Below are 27,119 nucleotides of genomic sequence, written 5' to 3' on the forward strand. Positions count from 1 at the left end.
TCTCCAGAGATCTAGCACAGCACAGGCAGCAGCCACAGTGCAGGCTACCCCACCCACTCTGCACCCCCCCCGGGACAGCAAATACATTCTAGCGGGTGAAGGGCAATTTAAGTCTTTATGCCTCTTTAACTCTTGGTCTCGCTGCTAAAACTGCCAGCAAACGAGGCAATTAGTTGGGCATGTGGTGGCTGTTTCTGTGAGATGGATGTGGACTGAGACTAATTACTCATTTCTCCTCCAAATCAAGATCCGCCATTAACAAATTTTGATCGCTGGTGATCTGGGCTGGATTCAAACCATGAAGATCTGGCTCTATTTTACAAGCCCTATGGATGTGGAACTTCCACTGACCGGAGTCCTGCATTTGGATGAAAGATGTAGTTTGTACCAAGGGGTGAAATAGAGTAGAATGGGGAAAAAATGTTACCTGTTCTGTGTGAATGTCCCCAAAATTCCCTGAACTTGCTGGAAAACAAACAAACAAGGTTAATATGCGGCAGTTAACTTTTCAGCCTCTTGATAGGATATAAAATAGCTGTATCCTATCACACGATGGATGAATTAAAGCATTTAACATATTACATAGATATGTATGTGCATGTGTGATCCTCCCTCCCTTGCTCCCCAAGCCCTGCCAAACCATAGCAAAATGCATTTTGACGAAGACAGCGTGGCAGATCTGAGGTCAGGGACCACCCGTGTCCAGGTATAATACACGCGTGACCATCTGTAACCGAGCGGGTGTAGGATATGCTAATGGCAGCTCTGATAGCACAACCCTTTCATGTCGACCTCTTTGAAAATGTGATGTGATACTTGAACATGGCAAAGGGTGACTATCCTTACCTCGCCCGTTTTACAAATATCCTTAAGTATATCAGTGCACCTGGCTTGGTGACTAGGGCCAGGGCTACACTATAAACCTACGTCGGTATAACTACATTGCTCAGGGGTGTGAAAACCCCACAGCCCTGAGCGACGCAGTTATACCAACCTAACCCCTGGGACAGACAGCGCTATCTCAACAGGAGGGCTTCTTCCATCGACATAGCTACGCCCACTTGGGGATGTGGATGAACTCTCCTGTCGGAATAGTAGCATCTTCGCTGAAGCACTACAGTGGTGCTGCTGCAGCATTTTAAGTGCAAACCTGCTCTAGGTAATACAGGCCCTCCTGCCATGGCTTCCCCCCATTGAAATATTCTGCCATTGTTCTTTTTTATATATATATGTGTGTGTGTGTGTGTATGTACACACATATATATATAATTTATTTTATATATTAATACACACACATATATATGTGCACATATATATGTGTGTATATTTTATATATTATTTATATGTATTTGACAAATGTTTAAAATACTTGACAAACAAAATGACCTCATCTGTTCACTCTAGAAACATCCTTGCCGAAATCGTGTTGCTTGTTATTTTACAAACTATTGACTTCAATGGAGCTACACTGGTTTACACCTGTTGAGGATCTGGCTCTTATATACTAAAACATAAAACAATGCTGCTAATAACAGTAATCCTTTGCACATATATAGCACCTTTCATCTATGAGCAATAAATAGTTTTACAATGATGGGGAAACTGGATCACAAGAGTCAGTGGTAGCCTCAGGAATAGAGCCCAAGTTCCCAGCTTCGTAGTCTGTGCTTTCACGGCTAGATCCTGCTTCCTCCTTGTTCTGCTGTCACACAGTTAAGCAGCGACGAATTTTCAGCACTAGCTCACTTTTTCTGTCTGAACCCAAATTTTTCCAGGATATCAATTTACACTATGTACAACTTCTTTCCATTGTGCTTATTTGAAAGTAACTTGTTAATTCTTACCTGCTGGATTCCAGGACAAGGGTTTATCCATTACAGAAGCAGCATTGCTCTCCATTCCAAGCGCACTCTCCCTGTTGTCTCTTTGTCTATGGGTAGCAGAACTTTAAAAAAAAAAAAAAAAAAAAAGTGGTGGTGGGGCAGAGGGTCATATAATAGACAGTAAAGCCATTTTGTTTGTTTACCTCTTTAAAAGCGCATGGCAGTCTGTAATTCACTGTTTTCAAACTCTAGCTCTTTTTTTTTTTTTTTTATCAGATGCTCCTGTTTGTTGACTGAATTTTACTATGAAAACTCTCTTGCCTGTGCAATCCTTCTATAGCTGTGCTGTCAGTCAAAGATGTGGTGTAAGGTTCTTGTCTTTCAAGCGATTAAGGGTTTTGTTAAATAGGTTGCCCCCAACAGATCTTCAGATTGTTCTAACAGACAAGAGGAATGTTTCACATTGAAATACTTCTAAGGAACAGCAGTCAGTCAGATACCAGGATGCCAAGAAAGCAGGATGTGATGTCCAGAACTCCATCATCTAATTATTCTCACACTTAAAAAAGCCCCCAAACCAAAAATCCCTACACCACTAAGATAGAAGTTGTGAGCTTTTACGCTGTGCTGTTCCTTCTCCTCAAACAAAAAACCACCACATGACGTTGCGGAATGTATGTATAAGTTATTTGTTTTATTTTGGTAGTCTTGATTTCTTCATACACCCTCCTGTTGTTCATTCATCCTCAATCTTCTGTTATTCCACAGCATACGTAGGCAATCTGCTTCCCCAGGCAGTGGAATCAGACTGTTAGATTTTAGTAGATACATTAACTTGTTTGGGATCAGCATGCCTAGCGAGATCTGATCCTGCAGTCCTCACACTGGCAAAACACCCAGTGAAGTCAATAGGAGTTTTGCCTGCAGGAAGAGAGGAGCAGAATATAAAAATTGGAAAAATTCTTAAGCAGGACTAGTGGGTTTTTGTTGCTTCTTCATTCTGGTGGATTCCCCACCTACCAGTTTCTCTTTGGATATGGTAACATCTACTCTATTGCACTACCATTTGCAAAGGTACAATGACACCGCACGCTTTTTTTTAAGTCTGTGAGTAGATTAGCAAGTGCTTCTTTTAATTTTGGACAGAAGTAAGTTGTGAGAATGAAAATGTGACTGCTTTCATGTTGCACACTAATTTATTAACAGCTACAGCGCACAATCTCATTTGGCTTTGATAATACAAATAATAGATTCCAGCCCTTTATTACTGACAACAATGTAAATAATTAAAGAAAGAGCTCCGACTTTCCCTGTGTCTTTGTCTTTCTACTCTCAGTACAGTGAAGGTTATGCAAGCAGCTGTGAATCCATAAAGCAACTTAAAGCAACCCTGCTCATCAGCTTTCCCCAAGCCATATTAAAGCCACAATAATGCAACTGCAACATCACACTAAGCTTTATTGGCTCAGCAAAAGAAACTAAGAAACTTCATTGGAGACCAGATTAGGCTGGTTACAAAATGGAGAGATTCTTTTGCTCTCTGACCCCATTATCTTTTCCATAGTATCTTGGTCAGCTTTCTTACACATAGCCATGGATTCTGTGGAGACCTGTAAATTGCTTTTTTGGCTGCCAAATTGCAGTAAACCTTCTATTTTTATGTTTTAAAAGAGCTTAAAACTGTCCATCCTCTTTGGATGTGTCTTTAAAATTGGTCAGTGCTGGGAGGATTTTATATATATATCCAAAGGCTTAGAAGAAGATGTTGCTTCTACTGAGCTGCTAGTTTTATGGTCAACAAATATGAAAAGCCCAGTGGGGATAAAAGGAACTTAACCAGTTCTATCTAATACATATAAATCTACCTAAGAGCTCAGTGCACTAGCAGTACTCAATGTACTACATTTATCTCCGTCTAAAGATGCAGAAAATGGGTTTTTTGCACATATGCCACATGTTCCCTTTCAATGCCAAGTTAATATGAATTAGAAGACTCTGAGATGAGTAAACAAGGTCAGTCTGGGCTCGGCCAAGTTGGATCAACGTAAAGTAATTGTCAGGTTTTTCTGTCGGCAACGACAGTGTGTTTTGGCTCAGCGTTCCCCAAACTATACGTTATAAAATGTTTTGTAGGGCAGGGCTGCCCAGAGGATTCAGGTGGCCTGGGGCAAAGCAATTTTGGGGGCCCCTTCCATAAAAAAAGTTGCAATACAATAGAATACTATATTCTCGTGGGGGCCCCTGTGGGGCCCGGGGCCTGGGGCAAATTGCTCCACTTGCCCCTCCCTCTGGGCGGCCCTGTTGTAGGGAAGCTGTTGCCAGACACTTTGTTATTCTCCTTGTTTTGCAAACCCAGACACTTTCCATTAATTACATGTATAACTTTTGTGACAAAGCCAAGTTATTTTTTCAAAAAAAAATTCTTGAACAATCAAGCTAATTTAATATGTTTAATAATCTCATTTAATCTAGATGCACTTTGATTAGAATAAAAATAACATAACAGCATAATAACAAAGAGTGCATTTACTATGCAACAAATAAATCACTAGTACTAATAGTTGATTGTATATCTTCAAAGAGCTTTGCACACATCAAATGTTGGTGGATTAATTAAAGTCAATGACTATTATTACCTCAATTTGACAGACACAAAAACTGATTTGCCCAAGGTCACATATATTTAACCTATCCAGCATTTTTGGTGGATCAGAAACTCACACTGACTTCAGTGGAGTTTTTGAATATTCAGAGAATGAGGCCTATAGTGACAGAAGCAGGATTAGAACTCAGGAGTTCTTGGTTTCTAGTCTCATGATCAGTCTAGTACACCATGCTGCATCTTCTCAGTAGCCTTCAAAAAAGCTTGGTTTATAACAACAAACTTCAAGTATACAAATACTATATAGGTAAAGCACTATGTCTGATTATTTATGAAGTTACAGTATGTTGTGTATAATGTTGTTTGGACATATATATTTATAGTATTCTTCTCACCTCTGTGACATTATCTGGTTAAAATATGACCATATAGATCATTGTTGCAGCCACTGTTATATATTTGTAACAAATCTTGTACAAAATGTGGCATGTAAGATGTCTATGAAAAGGTTATGATTTGCTGGTTAGGATTATGCTATTTGTATGCATGTATAATTTTTGTATTTGAAGTTATGAATATTGGCTCTACTCCTGGATTTCAAATGTTTGCTCCAGGGGTAATGCACACGAGGTAGTTAGCCAGCATATCTTGGAGGGACTATTCTAATTGAGTGGCCCATCAAAAGGACTCTTAACTCACAATTGATCATGGGAGATGCCCATCTACACTGCGTGGACTGTCCTTTAAACATGCTGTCTGGAATATAGGTAATGGCTTCCTGCAATGACTGAGCGAAATAGGGCATGAACATGTGACTTGCCCATGTGACTCCAAACACTATCTGGTCACCTGTGATTCTCCACTACCTCTGCTGAGGGCTTTGTTTTAAAACAGTGGGTGTCCTTCCACATGGCAGAAGAGATAAAAGGCCCTGGAAACTCCTCCATTTTGCCTCTATCCTGCTCCAGAATTCTAACCAAGGGATACTGAGGTCCTTCCAATGATTTGGAAGCAACCAGAGACTTATCAAGCCAGCGGTTTATTCCATCACTGCTACAAGCCTGAACCAAGAACTTTGCAATTATTGTAAGCATCTGATTCCTTTAACCAATTTTAACTCTTACCTTTCTTTCTTTTTATGATTAAACCTTTAGATTTTAGATACTGAAGGATTGGCATCAGCGTGATTTTTGGGTAAAATCTAAGTTATATATTGACCTGGGTGTGTGGCTGGTCCTTTGGGATCAGAAGAACCTTTTAGTTAAGGAGACTGGTTGTAAAGAACCACTCACCTTTAAATCCAGTGTTTTCGGTGGTAATACAAGGACTGGAATGCCCAAGGAAACTGCATTTATGACTTCTTGTTAGCCAGTGTGGTGAAACAGAAATTTACTTTTGTTGCTGGTTTGGTATGTCCTATGAAAGATTAGCCACCAGTCTTGGGGTGTATCTGCCCTACTTCTCAGCAGTTAGTCTTGAGTTTAGCATTCTCAGTTGTGACCCACAGAGGCACAGTTACAACCTCCTCTTAATATTATTTGCAAACCGGCTGCTTCATTGTTAAACAGGCCTTTCGAAAAAGGCTATTAGCAGTGTAAGGAGAAAAAGCAGAAATGCTGCAAAAGTGATGCATTTTCATTTTGTTTCTTTAACTACAAAAGACAATATTCTATTCAAGGAGTGAGGCTGTGGGGAATCATGTTTAAATAATATTGTTCCTTTGAATGTCACACTGACAACAGCCAGGTATTTCAAAGGAATCAATGAAGCTCTGACCTTCACTCACCATACTTTGCTTTAACCCCCCACCCCAAAACAAACAAACAAACCAAGAATCAACTCCCTCCTTTCTAAACTCCGCCTAATATTAAAGAGAACGTGGTGCAGCCATACCTTAACATTTCCTGGATTTTGATTGGGTGTTACAAACTCAAATTAGTTAAACACTTGTTTTCTGTACTTAATATAAAATCTGACGGAATAGTAGAAATATGTACATTTTAAAGCACATAAGTAACATTTAGAAAACCTTTGATAAAGTAACATATAGAGTACACACTTTTTGCATTATGCCTTAAATCCACTGGTATTAAAACAATATGCAGCTTATTAGAAAACAGGAACAGTTTGAACAATTTTTTTGTAACCAAATATACTCAGGGGAAAAAAACAAAACACAGTCCACAATAATGGAGGAGGATGCAGACTTTACCCTGTGTGCAAGAACATGGAAATTGTCTCTACAGCTCACCAGCTGATTCAGCCAGAAATACGCTGGCCTGCAGAAGTCAATATTTTTCTTTTACATAGTGTTAAGTCATGGAGAGGATCAAATAAGTTATCCTGCTCCTACGGACAACAAGGTTAGTGCCTTTCAGAAATGTTTTCATTATTTATATGCATCTGCACAGTAATTCTGATTAAAAAAAAAAACATTTCACATGTGTACGCACACACACACACACATGCCAAAAGAGAGAGAATAGTTTGGCTGCAAAATATCTGACATCTAGGAAAGAATGGGTGATTGTGAAATGGTCAAGCAAACAAACAACCCCCCCCCCAACAGCAACAACAACAAACAAAATACTAACAACCCTAATTAGAACTAGTACAATCCCCCTTCTAGCATTCACAAAATAAACTCCGCATTGGCCAATGGCCTGAGTTGTCCAGTTTCCCTTAGGATAGGGTGAGTAGGCCTGAACACAAATGCAAAAAGTGTTTGGAGCATCATCCTGGAACCTTCATTCAGTAGTGGGAGCCACTTGGCGATCCGGGGTTACTTGTGTGAATAAGGACTCCAGGATCAGCCTGGGTATTATTAGGACAATACCATCAATTTCAGTCCACTATACTGCTCTTTCTCTAACTTAGCTTTGAGTTACTAACTGGACTCATTTTTCTGGCTGGGAAGTTATTCTAGCCCATGGTGGGCTCTTTGCTTTGACTCCAAATCCAAGGAGAGAGTTCACTTTGGGTCTACAGTCAGGTCCCCGCTAGAAAGAGTGAACTTAGCAGCCTGCCCTACAGATGCTCACTGTTTTCCTGATCCTTTTCTTGATCCTCTATTGTCATTCAATGGGGTTTTTTGTCCTATCAGTCGAAGGGCCTAGTTTTTTGTTAAAAACAACAACCCCCCAACTAATTATTTAAGGGCTAATGTTCCATTTACATTCCCGCCCCCGCCCCCCCCCCCGGTTTACTGATATGAACTTGCTGTGCTTTTAGGGCCTGACTGAAATCCCATTAAAGTAGATGCAAGTCTTTTTACTGACTTCAGTGGGATATGGACCAGGCCCTTGGAGTACTCAGAGGTGGGAGAGAGCTCAAGCATATACTTGCTCAGAAAGAGATCTATTCATCAGACAGCACAGTGTCCACGCTCATGTTAGAAAACCAGGGGGATTCCACTGAGCTTGTGATATCGATATTATGAAATCCAAACCAGTCACACAGTCAAATGCTTCTACACTTTTGTCTATATTTTTTACAGCGATGAAACTGGGTCAACAAAGGCAAATGTAAAGCACAAAGAAAACTTTTAGAGACACAACGCAGTAGTGAGAGATGCTAACAGTGTGATCTGACTCGGGAATTCCTGACTGGGGAAAAGGCCTTAGGGAGGATCTTGATACTGAGAAGATTAAATAAAAGTGAATTGTTAAGCATAAAGCTGAAAGAAAAAAAAAAACTGGACTCCATTTAAACATATGCATAATCTGTTATGCGTCCTGAAGAATGCCAGTACTACTGCTATATTAAGGAGTTAAATAGTTCTTTTCTGGGCAAAGACTAATGGTACTTTAAAACATTTGGTCATTCTTGAGATTCAGCTAAATGGCCCTATAAAGCAAAGGAGCTATCATCAAATTAAATCCAAGAACTAAGGCAATGCACTTAGCCTTGGAACTGTGCAGGGATTTAAATGATAACTTTCTAGAAATTCAAGTGAGATACACAGCTTGGTAGAGTGTCTAGATCAGGGGTAGGCAACCTATGGCACACGTGCCGAAGGCGGCACACGAGCTGATTTTCAGTGGCACCCACACTGCCCGGGTCCTGGCCACTGGTCCGGGGTGCTCTGCATTTTAATTTAATTTTAAATGAAGCTTCTTAAACATTTTAAAAACCTTATTTACTTTACATACAACAATAGTTTAGTTATATAATATAGACTTATAGAAAGAGACCTTCTAAAAACGTTAAAATGTATTACTGGCACGCGAAACCTTAAATTAGAGTGAATAAATGGAGACTCGGCACACCACTTCTGAAAGGTTGCCGACCCCTGGTCTAGATACTACTGTGATGGGTTCTTTAGCAATGCAGATACACAGGAAACTGTTCAATGTTTTAGGATGTGAGTAGCTTTAATAGTAAACTGGTGTCAAATGTAAACCCAAGTTAAATGACTCAAAAACATCAGGAATGGAGAAATGGAGCAGTCGCCATTAATTGTTAAACATCTCTTTAGCATCATTACATTGCATGGTGTCTTGCAGAGACTAAAGAAGACACAGTCCCTGCCCCAAAGATCTTGTAATCGAAGGGCCCAATCATGCACAAGCCTTATTCGTGTGAGTAAAATGTACCCCATATGAGTAGTGCCATTGATTGTGTGTGATTAGACTTTGTCTAAGTAAGGCTTGCAGGATCTAGTCCATAATTATAAGATTGATACCGAACACAATGTTGGCGTGTCTATGCACATGTGGACAGACTGTGTCTTGTGATCCAGTGAAGACTTCTATAGGACTGCTGCAGAGATGAATCATCCATAGGGGAGAATATTAGGAATTTTAAATTATAGGAAGCAACAATCCTCTCCACTGCGGTACTGAGCAACACCAACATATGAATGATGTTGAGAAGGTAAGAAATGAACTAGCTATTTACAGTAATGTGCATGGCATCGTTTGAGAGACCTCGCAAAGATGGCAAAGCCCACTTTGCACCAGGTTTGGAGTCAGGGAAAGGCAGTAAAACTGTGATAAGGTTGATTTTTTTTTTTTCTTGAGGGAAAGAATTTAGAAGTAAATAGGCAATGAAATAGCGAAGTCTAACTTTACCTCATTGGTGAGTGGAATACATAAGCACGGAAAGACTAGCTTTAAACAGCAGGAGAAGTAGAGACAGTCAATAGCTAAACAAAAGTGATCAAGCTTATAACAGCTTTGGGCCAGTGGAAGAGGGAGAACGTTTCATGCCTGTTCCTTTGAAACTGTGGCTGGAGGCTGAGCTGAAGTGGACAGCAGAAATGTCAGATATGGGAAATCGGTTAGAATGATAACAACGCTTTGCAGTCAAATAGTGCCTCCCATCTGAGGAGCTCAATGTATTTTACAAACACAACTTCATTAAACTTAACTTCCTAGCGAGGAAGGCAAGCATAATCCTCTTCTAGAGATGAGGAAACTGAGGTACAAAAGGTGAGTTTTTAAAGTGACTACTGATTTTTGGAGGACCAACTGGAGAAGACGTACAGGGTGTTCAGGAAGTGCCGAGCATGTAGCCACCTTCTGAAAATCAGGCCCTTTTAAGTTGTTTCAAGTTAGGCTCACAAAAATCACTAGTGACTCTTGAAAACCTTGGCCAGAGAGACTAAGTGTCACAGAGACTGTGGCAGCGTGGGAACAGAACTTAAAACATCCTGATTCCTAGGCCTGTATCTTTGCAGACCTCCTTTCCTCTGTAAAAATCTTCTAAGGGGAACATGTCTGATACAGATTTGACAACAGATGTGCAGGGAGAAAATCAACCTCTGGCAATGTGAAAAGGCAAGTAAATCATCTCTGAGCCCTTGTATCTTGTTTGCTTGTAATTTTTTTAACAGACTTGAACCAGGAAAGTTTCCTGGAGTCACATGGTCTCTAGCAGGCGTCAATTACTCTTTGAGCCAATATATGAGAGTTGTTACAGGAGTTTCTTTTAAACTCAGATTAGGGTTGGCTGGGTTCATGTAGTTTCAGCAGTTCCAAAGAGCCAATCGTGAGGGTCAGAAACTTTCTTTATATTTGGTAGCTCAGCAGGAGGCAATCAAAAAACTTCAGGGCACTGGATCTGCTTGCTTAGGGTCAGCTGCATCCAGAGGGTTTTAGCAGTTTCAAGGAGCGGTTAGTGAGGGTCAGAAGTTTCCTTTATATTCACCAGCTTGGCCGGAGGTAATCAAAAACCTCAGGAAGGCAGAGCAGTTTATGCAGCTTCAGTGATTGCAAAGAGCCTCTAGTGAGGATCAGCAACTTGTGGTGACCCACCTGGGCTCGCCTGTGTTAAACTGGTCAAGTCAGCAAGCCAAGAAGCACAAGTGAAGCTGAACGCCGGATTAGTTGACACGGGAAGACCAACAAAGCCAGATGCAGGGCTGCATATAACTATCCGGTGTAGTATATTTCATAAGGAAAACGGTGAGCTGAAGGAAGGATAGCACATTTATACTTCTGGATTAGAGGCATGTTGGCATTGGTCCCCGTTCTGGACTGTTGTTTAAATTGTTGTATTATGTAAGTGCAGCAGTGTACCCCTCCCAAATGTTTACAGACAACAATCTCACGCTAAACGTTGGAGGTTCAGGTTGTATCCAAATCCTTTAGATTGCTTTGAAAATCTCTGGCATGTTTGGAGCAATTACATACATGCAGTTAGGACAATTTGCCAACATGTAAGTATAATATTATTTAACTATTACGAAATTACCAGAAAAGTTCTACCACACAGGAGGGTAAAAATAAAATCTGCATACGAACTGTGAAGTACCAATGTGATCTTATTCCGAAATTCAGTTCATAGACCAGGTTTAGAAAACGAGGGCTTCCATTTAAGAATCTGACAAATGATTTTCCTAACTGGGCATTTTTAATGTAGTGTGAAGCGACAACTGTGTTCCGTAAAATATAAGAGTTGTTTTTGTAAATTACCATGAGCTTTACCAGGAATAGAATTGAAGGCATCAAGAATGCATCTGAGAAAATAAAAATTACATTTCCCCTAGAATAGTTGCCCATTTTTATTTCTTGCTATACTTAGTACTTTCCTTCCTGCTTGTAAATCCATCACTTAACTATCATGGTACCTCTGTTCTCATTGTTATTATTCTTTACTTTACTAGTTCCATATATGCAACATGTTCTGTGCAATAAATAAAAGCAAAAAGAACAGGAGTACTTGTGGCACCTTAGAGACTAACAAATTTATTTGAGCATAAGCTTTCGTGGGCTACAGCCCACTTCTTCGGATGCATAGAATGGAACATAATATTGAGGAGATATATATACACATACTTTTGAAGTGATAATCAAGATAGCCCAGTACAGACAGTTTGATAAGAAGCAAGTGTGAGAGTACTTACATGGGGAGATAGATTCAATGTTCAATGCTCAGCCATTCCCAGTCCTATTTAAGCCTAAGTTGATTGTATCTAGTTTGCATATCAATTCCAACTCAGCAGTTTCTCGTTGGAGTTTGTTTTTGAAGCTTTTCTGTTGCAAAATTGCCACCCGCAGGTCTGTCATAGAATGACCAGACAGGTTAAAGTGTTCTCCTACTGGTTTTTGAATGTTATGATTCCTGATGTCAGATTTGTGCCCATTAATTCTTATGCGTAGAGACTGGCCAATGTACATGGCAGAGGGACATTGCTGGCACATGATGGCATATATCACATTGGTAGATGTGCAGGTGAACGAGCCCCTGATGGCATGGTTGATGTGATTAGGTCCTATGATGATGTCACTTGAATAGATATGTGGACAGAGTTGGCATCGGGCTTTGTTGCAAGGATAGGTTCCTGGGTCAGTGTTTTTGTTCAGTGATGTGTGGTTGCTGGGTGAGTATTTGCTTCAGGTTGGGGGGTTGTCTGTAAGCGAGGACAGGTCTGTCTCCCAAGATCTGTGAGGGATCATCTTTCAGGATAGATTGTAGATCTTTGATGATGCGCTGGAGAGGTTTTATAATTGGGGGCTGAAGGTGACAGCTAGTGGTGTTCTGTTATTTTCTTTGTTGGGCCTGTCTTGTAGGAGGTGACTTCTGGGTACTCATCTGGCTCTGTCAATCTGTTTTTTCACTTCAGCAGGTGGGTATTGTAGTTTTAAGAATACTTTTGCTCAAATAAATTTGTTAGTCTCTAAGGTGCCACAAGTACTCCTGTTTTTTTTGCGGATACAGACGAACACGGCTGCTACTCTGAAACCAATAAATAAAAGGCAGATTCCCTGTCCCAAAGGACTTACAATGTTAGGTAAGTTAGAAAACGAATAACAGAAGGAGGTGACAACTCAGGGAGGTGTAGGGGAAAGAAATGGCAAGGAAGAGGACAATATAAATATGCAGTCCTTGGTGAAATTAATGCACATATCTAGATGACCAAATCTTTTTATGTCAGGGATCCGACAGCAGTTTTCTTTTGTATTGATGTCAATAGTGCTGTAAGAAAAAAAAAATCCTATAAAAAGCAAAGGTTTCATGCTTTTGCCAGCAGCCATTATCCAAAGCACAGGTTCTTCAAATGGGTCTGGTATCCAACTTCTCAATGTTTCAGTTTCAACCTCTATAGGCATCTGTCCAGTCTGCCATTCTAGGGGTGAGCTATTCAGTTTTCCTCTCCATTGAGATGAGAATCCCCGGCACAGCATCCATTCTTTGATGCAATAGCAATAAGAGCTCTTACAGAGAGATCCTATGGACTGCCAGATCAGGCAGTCCTAGACCCGCAGTCTAGTGATGGGCTTAGAGAACTTTGTTAGGGTCGTGTGCACTTTTCACACCTTGGCTTCTGCTCGACGTCTTGTTGCCGCCAGTCCTTCTGCCTTTTCTGTACTTCAGGCCAGAGAAGTTGCATTTTTGCAAACAAAAATAGGTATTTAAATATCATTTTGTTATAAATGCTCAGTACTCCAAAAACACACGTATTCTTGGTACTGCCTCTGCACCCTCTCAGCACCTCTGCGTCTGTATTTAATATAGCAAAACGTTCAATAGCTGCTGCTACTGTCCTAAGGTTTTCCTCTACTAGCATCCAAACATGGGTACTTAATGTTAGGCAGCTAAATCTATATTTAGGCTCAGATTCTGCAAAGACTTATATGTGTGCCTACTTCATACACTGTATTACTGATTCAGGACAGCATCCCTGTTCAGCAAAGCACTTAAGGATGTGTTTGTCTTGAAGCCAATGGCACATAGGCATTGCTTAAGTGCTTTGCAGGAGCTGTCCCACAACTGCAGTGGGACTCCTCCCTGTGCGTAAAGCTAAGCACATGAGTAAAACTTTTCAAGACCAGGCTCTTGGGGACCTAAGTAAAAGTGGCCTAATTTTCAGAGATGCGGAAGTCACTGACTTCAGTAGCCAGTGCTCAGCACCGCGAAAGCTTTTACTTTTACCTACATGTCTGAATATAGATTTAAGAGCCTAAATTAAGGTTTAATAAAAATCTTTCCTCCTCTTGAATTTTTACAATTGCTGGGAACAAAGGCCATGACACCGAGCAATATAATCTCCTTTTTAGGATAATATTTTCTAGGAAAATGCTTAGAGCTCTTCTGAAAGCCAAAAGAGCTGTCAACATAATCTAAAAATCCCAGGATGTGAGAAGACCAGCATTAAATATATATCAGTCAATTGCCTGCTTTCTCCTCCCCCCTACTCAGCAGCTTGTCATTCAGTGTTGTGGAAAGGGGAGTTTTCCTCGACTGTATAAGAAATCATAGAAATGTAGGGTTGGAAGGGACCTTGACAGGCCATTTAGCCCATCTGCCCCTGTGCTGAGACAGGACCAAGCATACCGTCAACCATCCCTGACAAGTGTTTATTTCACCTGTTCTTAAAAATCTCCAATGACGGGGACTCCACAACCTCTCTTGGAAGTCTATTCCAGTGCTTAACGATCCTTATAGTTAGAAAGTTTTCCCTAATATCTAACCTAAATGTCTCTTGCTGCAGATTAAGCCCATTACTTCTTGGCCTACATTCCATGGACATGAAGAACAATGGATTAGTCCTCTTTATAACAGCCCTTAACATATTTGAAGACCATCAAGTTCCCCCTCAATCGTCTTTTCTCAAGACTAAACATGCCCAGTTTTTTTTTAACCTTTCCTCTGTCAGGTTTTCTAAACCTTTTTTATTACTCTCCTCTGGACTCTCTCCAATTTTTCCACATCTTTCCTAAAGTGTGGCACCCAGAAATGGACACTACTCCAGCTGAGGCCTCACCAGTGCAAATAGAGCAGAACAATTACCGTACAGGTCTTACATAAAACTCTTCTGTTAACACACCCCAGAAAATTAGCTGTTTTGGCAAGTGCATCGCCCTGTTGACTCATTCAATTTGTGACCCACTATAACCCACAAATCCTTTCTGCAGTGCTATCAGTTTTGCATTTCATTTTTCCCTTCCTAAATGTACTACTTTGCACATGTCTGTACTGAATTCCATCTTGTTGATTTCAGACCAATTCGCCAATGTATCAAGGTCATTTTGAATAATAATACTGTCCTCCAAAGTGCTTGCAACTCCTTCCACGTTGGTACCATCTGCAAATTTTATAAGCATAGGAGTTACAGCACAAGCTATACTTTTACCACATCCACTCAGCAAATCTCACCTGTTAGAACTGCTCTGTGCTGTGTGTCTGAAGTTTGAGCCAGAGGGGGGGAGGGCATCCTGAAATGTCTGTTCCTCTTGCGATGTTAGAGATAGGGCGACAAAAGCTTCATCTGAAGAATCCTCTCTGTCTAAATGCCCCAAAAGAGCTGTTAAAAATAATCAAGTTGTGATATTAGACTTGATTCATCACAAAGAACAAAACACAGCTGATTATCCTCAATTTGCTCTCATAATAAACAATTAGGATTCTTTCAAAACGTTCACATAACACAGGAGACAAAATGTTCCCTCTTTATCAATTTGATTTGCAATGCACAGGGGAGAGTATACAGCAGTGGTTCTCCAACTATTTACCAGTGTGGGCCGCATATATGACCCACAATGCATGATGTGGGCCACATCCAATACCACCTGTATGGCCCTGAGGATGTCACATGGGCCACAGCTCTGTGCTGATTGGGCCGTAAGTGGCCCGCGGGCCGCAGGTTGAGAACCGCTGGCATACAGCCATTATCTACTGCGATAGTTTTCATTCAGCCTCAGGATGCTCTCAGCAACCTCTCTGACATGGAGATAATAAGCCTAGCCAGATAGTTATACTTTTCTGAGTCATGAGAAACTGCATATTTGTGTGATTTTTCACCCTTGATTGTTCTCTGGAAAACATTTTCTAGTCTCTAACTACCTGGTATCAGGAACTCCCTAAGAGTTTACAGAGGAAGAGTTTTGTGAATAAAGAGACATGGTCCACTCTAAATTATCTGTCAAAAATCAACGGTCTAAGGGGCTGGCATAGATTGTGTTCCATGTGAGCATTTCACTACAGCTACACTGATCAGCATTTCTGAACTGCATAATCTTTCCCTCTACATCTTTAAAAGTGATTCAAACAAAGTCATAACATATTTTCCCTACTATTTTTGTTTCACTTAATTTCAGTTTACAAGAGAGACAACCCAGACTTTAGGACCCTGATTTTACCATCAGATTTTACCATCTTTTAGCATATCAAAAGCCTTAATGGTTTGAAAAGTACCCAAACCATCTAAAAGATGTAGAAAAATTGCATACTGTAAGTGTGACCCTTTTAAAAAAAAAAAAAAGCATAATCAAACCCTAGGCTAGCAGAGTATGGATTAAGGAAACATCCTGTTACAGATAAAGACTTTAAAAGGTTTTTCTCAAACTCATAAGACCTTTTGCTTTTTTTCTTTAAATCCTGTTTTTTTCCCCCTTGTTCTCTACCTCCCTGAATCCTGTATTACCTAATCTGCACAATACCCATGGTAACACCACGGGCAGTGGGAAGAACATAATGCTACTGCAAGCGTTACCATACTGTTGTATTTTACATTTTGGCCAGAGACCCAGAAGTGCTCACCAGCTTAGGAGGGCAAAGTCACTTGGGTTTCTGATCCTTCAGTTTCTAAAGGGCTAACAGGGAGCAAGGGAAAGCTTGTACATGTTCTCTCTTTTCTGTGGATAAATATTGGCATTCTGGCCCTTTTCATGATCACTAAATTCATTAAAAAAATTAAAAATACCCACCAAAGTCCATTCACATGTAACGTGTAGATATTATTTTGTCAGGTCATACACAAGTTGATCCCTACATCTTTTTTTACTTTTAGGACAGAGAGGGAATTCCTTAATGCAAAACAATAACACCATGAACATGACGATGGCCCCAAAGGCTCACTAAAGGTACTAGTGGCTTCTTCCACTTTAGGTGGGACGAAAGAAGGAAGAATGACCTTTGTATATTTTGGAGGCAGTGGAGCAGGAGAAAACATGATGGTCCATACCATCCCAATGCTATTCCTGATAAGAGGACCTAGTGCTACAGTATGACAGGATATATTCAGGAGAAGGTGAACAGCAGCTCAAAACCATGAGACTCAATTGCTATAAGATCTTTGGAATGAAGAAATATAAACCTTCACTATGGATCCTTGGATTTCTGTTTCCTGTGGGCACAGATTTACTTTTAATATATTGAAGCATTTTTTCTTAGACATTCTTAAAAAATTACTTTTCCCTACATCTAATTTAAAGACCTGAGATCTAGCCAAAATGGCACTAATACATTAGAAATGGGCTGGTTCATATCTGGATTAGGTTTAGGGTAGGGTTCAGGGCTAAATCAGGACTTGGTCTGGTGGTACTGGAAGGCTCACAAGGTGTTCACACAAGATTTCAGCCTGAGATGATGAAAACTTTTCAAGATAATGTATAGTCTTGGTTATATCAGAACCACAAAATAGGCCTGTTCCAGGTTTGGATCTTGGACTGAGTTCAGATCTGGAGACTTGAATTTGAATTTGCACAAAATTTGAAAGAATTCAGAAATCAGTTTCTGGCTTTGCCTCTTCTCTTTGAGAGCGCGAAAGATTTCATTTTTAAAGGATTTTTAAAGCATTTTAAAATGCTATGATGTTAACTTATATCTTGCTAAATGTCCGAAGATCACATTTGTCTAGATAACAGTTAGGATAATATTATATGATAACATACTCTTAGATTAAAGCAATGTGCTCAAGGAATCCATATGTATGATTATGCCTTCCTCCTAAAATTTGCTGGCAGCTGTGATTGTAACATCTAGCACCTGGCTGGAAGAGCCAAAGATAGTTCTGTATTAGCCCATTGACAGGTTTTCATATTATTCAGCCAGAAGGGCATTCTGAGAAGACTTCATGCAATAGTGATGGAACTCACACTCCTTCCCTGGTGGTGATATTATGCACTATTACTTAAATGCACCTATTTGCTATGGTCTCTGTGCCTGCAAATAAAAAAAAATTTCCATTCTCAAGTCTCCTCCACAGGACTTTCAGGGATAAAATACATCTCAAGACATGCAATCACATGGCAGAATGAAAATCTTATTTTAATATTGTTTGCAAAATTGACAGATCTACTTAACAGAAGCCATTAAAATATTTACAAAGTAGCAGCTGCTCTTGTAAAAATACAGCTTTTTTTTTGGCATGAAAAATAAACTAGTTGATAAGTGCAAGATAAGCCATTTGACTTCTTCTTTGTGTGCTCTGCATGGTATGCACAGCCAATTCTGTACAATCTGATGTTTACAGAGCAATCGTAATGTACGACCTCCTTAGGCAACAGGGACACAAGAAGCCTTTAAAACGCTGAAGCAAGCATTTAATCAGAACTCTTCATGCTGATCTTTGAAAAATTCAATAAGTTCAAAAAAATGTAACTCCTTCTAAAGATAAAATATCAGTTTTTTGCTTCAGGAGTTGCAAATATATACCAATGAACTCCCAGTGAACCAGACAGACTTCAGCCACTGCTATTTAAAAGAGTAAGCCATATGTTGCTCAGAAAGAAACAATGCAAGCACTCAAACGATGTAAGTACTTAGGCCAATTGAGTGTTACTGTGGTATAATAGCTCAACTAGTCAAAACATATCCCCTTCTTTTGGTACGTTTAACCAAATTATCTTTTCACCTGGCTAGCTAATTTCATGTGAATTATACATTTCTTTATTTCACATGCTTGTTTCATATTGAAATTAAGATTTTACATATTGTCCTAAAACGATAAAGGAGATAATTACATGCAAGTAATCACCGCAGAAGTGTGAGTAATACTGAGTATGACCATATATGTGTTACATAGCTGCTCCACCTTGAGTCTATGGTGGTTTTGCTCTTAGCTGATGTGAGGATATGCATAAAGTCCATGGGTGACATTCTGGCCCCACTGAAGTTAAAGGGAGTTTTGCCACTGCCTTCACTGGAGCCAGGATTTCACCCTGTATGTGTGTGGGGTCTTTTTTTGGTTTGTTTGTTAATTAATCACACACATTTAGAAGGTGCTCATCACCAGAGCATCTCAAAGCTATTTACTAAGTTCAATTAAAAATACACTATAGGCTGAAAACAGAGAGCATCTACTTCGCTACCCTAGAACCTTGCTAACTTTTCCCAAGAGACTGCCCAGGACGTACCAATAGCACAGAAAAGCCAGAGCGAAGAGGCGTGTCCTACAATGTGCTCCAAATATGACAAAATCAGGCTCTGATGGATTGCCAGCTGGAGCAGATTTGGCAGGCAGGGATCTGCTATTGCAATGCCCTCCCCTGCAGGCACGTTGACTCCAATCTTAGGAGCAGTCTCCTGGCAATAAAAAGGCCTGCATTTTCAGCTTTACGTTTGATAAGTCTTCTGAAGCATGTGATCACCTAATTAGCTTGAGCACGAGCAGATATACATCTATATATAGTGGTAACACATGCGATAAGCGGTCCTGTCATGGTATAACATGATCAACATACCATTATTGTTTAGTAATTATAGCAGGGGATAGGCTAACAAAACTTCTGGGTTTTATACCTAACTCCTCTATCGACTAGACACATTTTCTTACTCGTAAATGGTATTTCTTTGGTGGACAAGGTTAATCTGTAACTTGATGGGCTATATCTAGCAGTCCCACAAAACTATCAGGGAAAGACAACCTATTGAGCATGGAGGATAGAACTGTTTGGCCAAAGGCTGGATCAGTAGAGGTGGAAGTGCACACTCTATAGCAAAGGTGGGCAAACTACAGCCTGCCGGCCACATCTGGCCCGCGGGACCCTCCTGCCCAGACCCTGAGCTACTGGCCCGGGAGGCTCGCCCCCGGCCCCTCCCCTGCTGTTCTCCCTCCCCCGCAGCCTCACCTCACTGCGCTGCCAGCGCAATGCTCTGGGCAGCGAGCTCCTGTCGGGCAGCGCAGCTGCAGAGCCGCAGCCTAACCCGGTGCTCTGTGCTGCGCAGTGCATGGCTGGCTCCAGCCGGGTGGCATGGCTGTAGCACTGCCAACCAGCGGTGCTCCAGGCAGCATGGTAAGGGGACAGGGAGCGGGGGAGGGGGGTTGGATAGAGGGCAGGGAAGTTTGGGGTGGTGGTCAGGGGGCGGGGGTGTGGATAGGGGGCGGAGTGGTCAGAGGGTGGGGAACAGCGGGGTTGAATGGGGGCAGGAGTCCCCAGGGGGCAGTCAGGAAGGAGGGGGGGTTGGATGGGATGGCGGGGGGCAGTCAGGGGTGAGGGTTCCAGGGACTGTCAGGGGACAGGGAGGCGGGGAGGGGGTGGATGGGCAGAGGTCCCGGGGGGGGCAGTCAGGAATGAGAGGAGGGGTTGGATGGGGTGGCGGGGGGCAATCAGCGGCCAAGGGTCTGGGGGCTGTCAGGGGACAGGGAGCAAGGGAGGTGGATGGGGCAGGGGTCCCGGGGGGGCTGTCAGGGGACAGGGAGGGTTGGATGGGGCAGGAGTCCCGGGAGGGGCCGTCAGGGGGTTGAGAAGCAGGGGGGGGGTCGGATAGGGAGTGGGGGCTGGGCTAACTGTCCCTCCATACAATTTCGGAAACCCGATGCAGCCCTTAGGCCATAAAGTTTGCCCGCCCCCTGTTCTATAGTGTCTTAGTGAAAGTATACATAGAAGACTGGACTATTCTGTTTTGTTCAGGTTCTTATACCAGGCTCATCACTACTGTATCTCAGGGCTTGTTTTCACTAGCGTGCTACATCGGTGCTGCTGCTGACGGGAGAGTGTTCTCTCATCAATGTAATTACTCCACCTCAATGAGAGGAGGAAGCTATGTTGGTGGGAGAGTGTCTCCCGCCGACATAGCGTGGTGTAGACGCTGCTTTAAGTCGATATAACTTATGTCGCTCAGGGGTGTGTTTTTTTCCACATCCCTGAGCAACACAAGTTACATCGACTTCAGCGGTATTATAGACAAGCCCTAAGTCATAGTAGATTGCAAACTTCCCTTTATTGCTATTCTAGGGAAGCATTACCTTTCTCAGGGTATGTCTACACTTACTGGGGATTGACGCTGCAGCGATTGCTGCACTGGGGGTCAATTTAGCAGGGTCTAGTGAAGACCCGCTAAATTGACTGCAGATCGCTCTCCCGTTGACTTCGGTACTCCACCGGAATGAGAAGCGTAAGGTAAGTCAATGGGAGAGTTTCTCCAGTTGACCCAGTGCAGTGTAGACACCGCAGTAAGTTGACCTAACCTACGTAGCTGAAGTTGTGTAACTTAGGCCAACTTACCCCCGTAGTGTAGACCAGGCCTCAGCCAAGGAACAGAATTGCTTTCAGCACTGTGAGTCCTGAAACCGAACAGTTATCCATGCAAGGGTGGAAAGCTGATATTGCTGCCAGGTGAACCTTGATAGAGGAAACTGCTAAGCCTTGTTCTTACACCACAGGTATGTTTTACCTCAACAGGCCGGGAGGAGCTCGCTTATCTCTCCTTTTTCAGGAAACCATGCAGTTTCAGGTGCAGCAGGTAGTCAAGTATGTGTTGGATGGATGAATGCATCAGCGAGAATCTGGTTTGACAAGCACAGACAGAGTGCCACTTCCACTTTGACAGGCAGGGGGCCCTGATAGAGGGCTTTCTGCTACTTTGGAAGAACCTAAGAATGGCCAGACTGGGTCAGACCAATGGTCCATCTAGCCCAGTATCCTGTCTTCTGACAGTGGCCAATGCCAGGTGCTTCAGAGGAAATGGACAGAACTGGGCAATCATCAAGTGACCCATCTCCTGTTGTCCAGTCCGGCTTCTGGCAGTTGGTGGCTAGGGACAACCAAAGCATGGGGTTGCATCCCTGACCATCTTGGCTAATATCCATTAATGTACTTATCTTCCATGAACTTATCTAATTATTTTTTGTACCCCATTGTAGTTTTGGCCTTCATAACATCCCGACAATGAGTTCCACAGGTTGATTCTGTGTTGTGTGAAGACTTGGTGAACTTTCTCTAAGCAAGCCTGTTTTCTGAGATTTAGCTATGGCTCTTCCAGGCTGTTAGGTGAAAGGATTGTAGGTTTGGGTGGAGCAGCCAACCGTGGTCTTAGGAGATCAGATCTGAGTGTAGTGGGAGTGAGAATGGAGATGCCACCGAGAGGTCCAATAGAGAATATAATTTATATATAATTTAAGTGCGGGCCTGCTTGATTTTTAGTAGCACTCTGTGTAGGAGAGGAATGGGGGAAAAGCATAGTTAAGCTTTTCTGTCCAGGGTAGCAGGAAGGCATCTGTGATTGAGCCTGGACCGTGGTCTTTCAGGGAACAGAACTGGTAACATTTTCTGTTGGACCTGTTTGCAAATAGATCTATTTGGGGAGTCTGCCCCCTGCTGGAAAATACATCTGGCTACATCTGGGCAAAGAGACCTCTTGTAGTGACTTGAAAATGACCTGCTCAGGTGGTCTGTTAGCTCATTCTGCACCCCCGGAAGGCAAGAGGCCTTGAATTGCTTCCTGAAAAAGGAGGATAGGCAAGCTCTTCCCTGCCTGCTGAGGTAAAACACAGTTGTGGTGTTGTCTGTAAGAACAAACAGGTTTCTCCCCCCAATATGAGGTAGGAAAGCCTGGCAGGCAAGATGGATCACCCTCAGTTCTCTGACATTGATATGAGGAGAGAGCTCCCACGATGACCAAAGACCCTGAGTTAGGAGGGGCTGCAGGTCTGAGTCATTGACAGTTGAGGGTGATGAAGGGAATGCCCACACAAACATTGGAGGATCCAACCACCAGTTCAGGGAAATTAGAACTTGTGCCGGTACAATGAGCACAAGATGGCGTGGTGAGTACACTGAGGTCAGCCATGTCTGGAAGGGTATGAGGTGCAGCCTCACATGTTGTACTACATATGTGCATGAGGCGATGTCACCTACGAGCCTCAAAGTTTCAGGCTGTTGTGATGGGTGAAACTTGAGGACAAATTGAAGAAAGTCCAGAGAAGAGCAACAAAAACGATTAAAGGTGTAGAAAACATGACCTATGAGGGAAGATTGAAAAAATTGGGTTTGTTTAGTCTGGAGAAGAGAAAATGGAGAGGAGACATGATACAGTTTTCAAGTACAAGCAGGAGGGAGAAACATTATTCTCCTTAACTTCTGAGGATAGGACAAGAAGCAATGGGCTTAAATTGCAGAAAGGGCGGGTTAGGTTGGACATTAGGAAAATCTTCCTGTCAGGGTGGTTAAGCATTGAAATAAATTGCCCAGGGGGGTTGTAGGATCTCCATTATTTGAGATGTTTAAGAGCAGGTTAGACAAACACCTGTCAGGGATGGTCAATAATACTTAGTCCTGCCATGAGTGCCGGGGAGTGGACTAGATGACCTCTCGATGACCATTCCAGTCCTATGTTTCTATGTCACTAGAGACCAGATAGACTGGAATCTTGACTCTGAGAGGAATGCTCTGACCTGGCTAGAGTCGAGCACCGCCTCTACAAACTGTCCTCTGTACCAAACAAAGAGTAGACTTCTCTGCATTGATCAATAGGCCTAGGGCCTTGAATGCTGACTGAATGAGTCGAATGCTGGATATAACCTGGGCTTTGGATCGTCTCTTGACTAGCCTGTCATTGAGGTAAGGGTAGACCTGCACTCTTAGTCTCCTCAGAAATGCTGCTACCACAACCATACATTTCATGAACACTTGAGGAGTTGCAGAGAGGCCGAATGGAAGCACTGTGAACTGGTAACGTGCCAGCTTAACTACGAACTTGAGGAATTTTCTGTGCCCTCAGGGTATTGGCACATGAAAGTAGTCAACTCTTAAATTGAGGGCAGTGTACCAGTCTCGAAGGTCCAGAGAGGGAATGATGGATGCCAGAGTGACCATGCAGAACTTTATCATGTGACACAGTTGTGAGCTGTCTCAGATCTAGGACAAGTCTGAAACCTCCCTTTGCTTTTGAGATTAGGAAATAACAGGAATAGAAACCCTTCCCTTTTAAATTCTGTGGAACGTCCTCTATGGCTCCCAAATGAAGGAGAGAGTGAATCTCCTGACTCAGAAGTTCTTAGTGAGAGGGGTCCCTGAAGAAGGACGGGGAGGGAAGGTGGAAAGGAGGGAAGAAATAAACTGGAGGGTGTATCCCACTTATACAGTACTCAACACCCAACACAGGGGCTGTAAGACCAATGACCAATGCACCGGGAATTGAATAAACCCCTCAGATGGGGTAAATAAACCTAACTAACTAAATACTAATAACTTTAATAACACTAAACCATTTACAATAAAATACAAGTGAACACAGTCCATGGAAAGTACTTGCAAAAGCAAGAAGAGCAGTTGCAGCGACCATCATGGGCTGTAAGAAGGAACTGAGGGGGCTCAGGGTTGGCTGCACCCTTTATACCAATGGCAGCAGCACGCGATAGCAGAGGGCAGTCGAGCTGCCCTAACGGGTACCACCAAAGGAAAAAATTCTGGTGACTGCACACAGGGTGCATGCACACCAAGAGAGGAATGCACATGTGCAATCAGTCGAAGATGAAACACAATTTCTTGGAGCTGATGAAAACAGGAAGGGCATGTGTAGAAAAACAAAGGAATAGCTTGCAGCATCACAAATGTTGGCCCTCAACAATTATTGCCAGCTTGGAGACCTATCAAGCTAATAAAATGGTCACCAGAAAACTAACCTTAAGGGTTAAATGCTTTTCACTGAATGTTTTGTCTTCAAAGAGCAGACCTACAGAGCTTGCAACAGTAGATTCAGCCTCCAGGCAGGAAGAATCAATCTGAAGGAAGGATTTATTCTAAAAAGAGCTCTAAGGGCATTTTTGGAAAGGGAATAATTGTACTATAGACTCAATGCTAAGGGGACCTTTGTTAGGCCTAATGAATTGACTGTGGCACCAGAAAGCTCCTAGACATCAGAAGAGTGAAGCAGAAGGGACTTACATGCTATGGATAGTCCGCCCACTACAACTCTGTGGAGGAGTCTAGAAACATGTGAAGGAGAATCTTGGGCTACAGGCCTGAGAAGATGTCCCCTGATAGGCCAGAGGGTCCTGGAACAAAGCCTGGGAAAACTGGATGTTCACTGGTGAAGAAATCCTAGACAAGAAACTTCTGCCTGAATAGCAGAGAGAGAAGGACCACTGGAAGAAGACCCCCTTCCACAAGAAAGATTGAGTTCTGGGCTTCAGATGACTTGCTCTTCCTACAAGATGGGATGAGGGCAGTAAGGTTCTTCTCTGCTCATTGAAACAGCATGCTGTACTCGAAGCATTGTCTGGGACACTTGGTATCCCCCTTGCCAGTACAGGTAGGCAACCACCATTGAACTGTGACCCAATTAGAACGGCCGGGCCTCTCTGATGACAGTCCCCAGAATGCCAATAAGGCCTTTCTTATAGCTTGTAGCACAACAACATATGTATCTAATTTTGTCTTGAAATGGGACAATTTCCATTAGCCGTTTGCCCCCCATATGCCATCTGTTTTCAACACTACGCCTCAGAGATGGGTTAGTGAAACCGCTTAACAGACTGGACTCCTAAAGTTGCCACAAGAGGGAAACTTTGATGTGCAGCTGGATACTTATTAGTCTCTCCAAGTCCTGGGACTGATTAACTCCAGTTGAGAAGAAACAGGTGCAGGGTGGAAAACCAGAAGTCAGCGCAGGGAACCACTTGGAGATAGGAGACAAGCAATTGGAGTAGGTGCATTTTTTGGTGAAGAGAGGAAGGACCTGGAATTCTAGACTCCTGGCTTTACTTTGGCTACTCTTTGACAAGAAGGCTCCCTTTTGAAGTTGATGCAGAAGAAGATGTCCAGGTGCACAAAACTTTGGGACAGCATCGGAAAACTTCTGAGCAGGCTTATAACAAGTTGATAGCTCTGGAACAAGGCTAGAGTGCAAGAGTTGGCTAATTGTGTCTCAATCTCTCAAAAGGAATTGCTACACACTGCCTAATTGTTGAGATAACAAATCAATGCAATTCTCTGCTCCTGGAGATGGGTCACTAACATGTTTTCTGAACTGTATTTAAACTCTAGGTGCCCGCGAGACCAAAAGGGAGATTGCAACACTCAAAGTACAGGTTTCTAAAGCAAAACTGCATGTACACTTGATTCTAGGAGGCAATAAGGACATGCAGGTACACATTCTCTATATCCTTTTGATATGAGGAAATTCCCTGGGGCACTGGCTCCAATGTTTGCACAGGCAGACTCTATGTTGAACATCTTGGTGGCAACCATATGACATCTATCAGGGCTAAAGCAATCCCCATCAGACCATTTCTTTCAAATGAAATAAATTAAGCAGACCTCTAAATTAATTATCTGAATCGATGCTATAGTTACTGCGGGTGGCAAAAAACCTTGGTACTGATGTCACAGCACCCAGGGCAAGGAGATCTTCTATTTACTTTATCCCTTCACTCCTTTGTCCTGAGAAACAGAGGGAGAGAGATGGACAATTTGGGATAAAGAGTAAAACTGAAGAAAGTCTACGAAAACTTGCAGCACTAATGAACCCAGCACCCCAGCTAGAAATGATGTGCCTCCATTGCTGCTGAAACTGAAGGAGGCAGCCTCTAATGCAAAGGGGCCTGGAGGTAAAATGACATTATGTATGTTCACGTGCCCTCAGACCTCTGCTGCTGGCGACAACCCTTTGACTTGGAGGGACACTTTCTTCTTTCCTTGCTTTATAGAAGAGACATATCGAAAGTTAGCTCTGCATCAGGAATGAACCCTATTGGGATATTCTTTGCACTTCCTACGTGTCAGGGGCAGGCAATTCAGGGTCTGATTAAGGGGATCAAGGCAACTACTCCAGTAGGGGAGAGCCATTAATTTTCACTTAGTGGACATTTCTCCCACTAATGAAGAGTTAAGCCAGAGGGCTCTGTGGGCTACATTAAAACTCAGTGGTAGACCTGGCTGATAGGGGATGGAATCTTGGTATGCATTTTGCAGATACTAAGATACTCAGCAAGGTGGAATTTCTTCTTCACATCTTAAGTGAAAGCTGTTGAGGAGGGGGAAAAACCAACAACTCTGAAATCTACTCCATTAGAGCTCTGGCAAAGTATAGGAACATAATGCCAGAACCTTTGAAAAAAGACTGTCAGTCTCTTTTAGTGGATCTTTGAGATTGGTGTTGCTCTCTTTAGAAAGGGGAGACTGACTCCCTGAAAACCTGGCTCCTGGGGAACAAATGTTAAGACTTTGTGCCTACATAGCTGCCTTGTATTACTAAAGGCTTGTCTACACAGGAAAATTGACCAGAATAGCTCTTGCTGAATGAAC

General features: G+C 42.4%; 1 protein-coding gene across 1 annotated transcript in view; it reads right to left on the bottom strand.

The window, feature by feature from the left end:
* Positions 1–226: 226 nt before the first annotated feature.
* Positions 227–27,119, bottom strand: part of WDPCP (WD repeat containing planar cell polarity effector) — a 236,389-nt gene continuing 209,496 nt past the window's right edge. Inside the window, exons 15-17 of the mRNA XM_029911895.1 lie at positions 15,028–15,175; positions 1,845–1,945; positions 227–465 (exon numbers count right to left, since the gene is read on the bottom strand). Coding sequence (XP_029767755.1) covers positions 227–465; positions 1,845–1,945; positions 15,028–15,175 — 488 coding nt within the window. The remainder of the gene's footprint in view (positions 466–1,844; positions 1,946–15,027; positions 15,176–27,119) is intronic.

This window comes from Terrapene carolina, unplaced genomic scaffold (genome assembly GCF_002925995.2).
Source record: "Terrapene carolina triunguis isolate 2854851 unplaced genomic scaffold, T_m_triunguis-2.0 Scaffold132, whole genome shotgun sequence".
NCBI lineage: Eukaryota > Metazoa > Chordata > Testudines > Emydidae > Terrapene > Terrapene triunguis.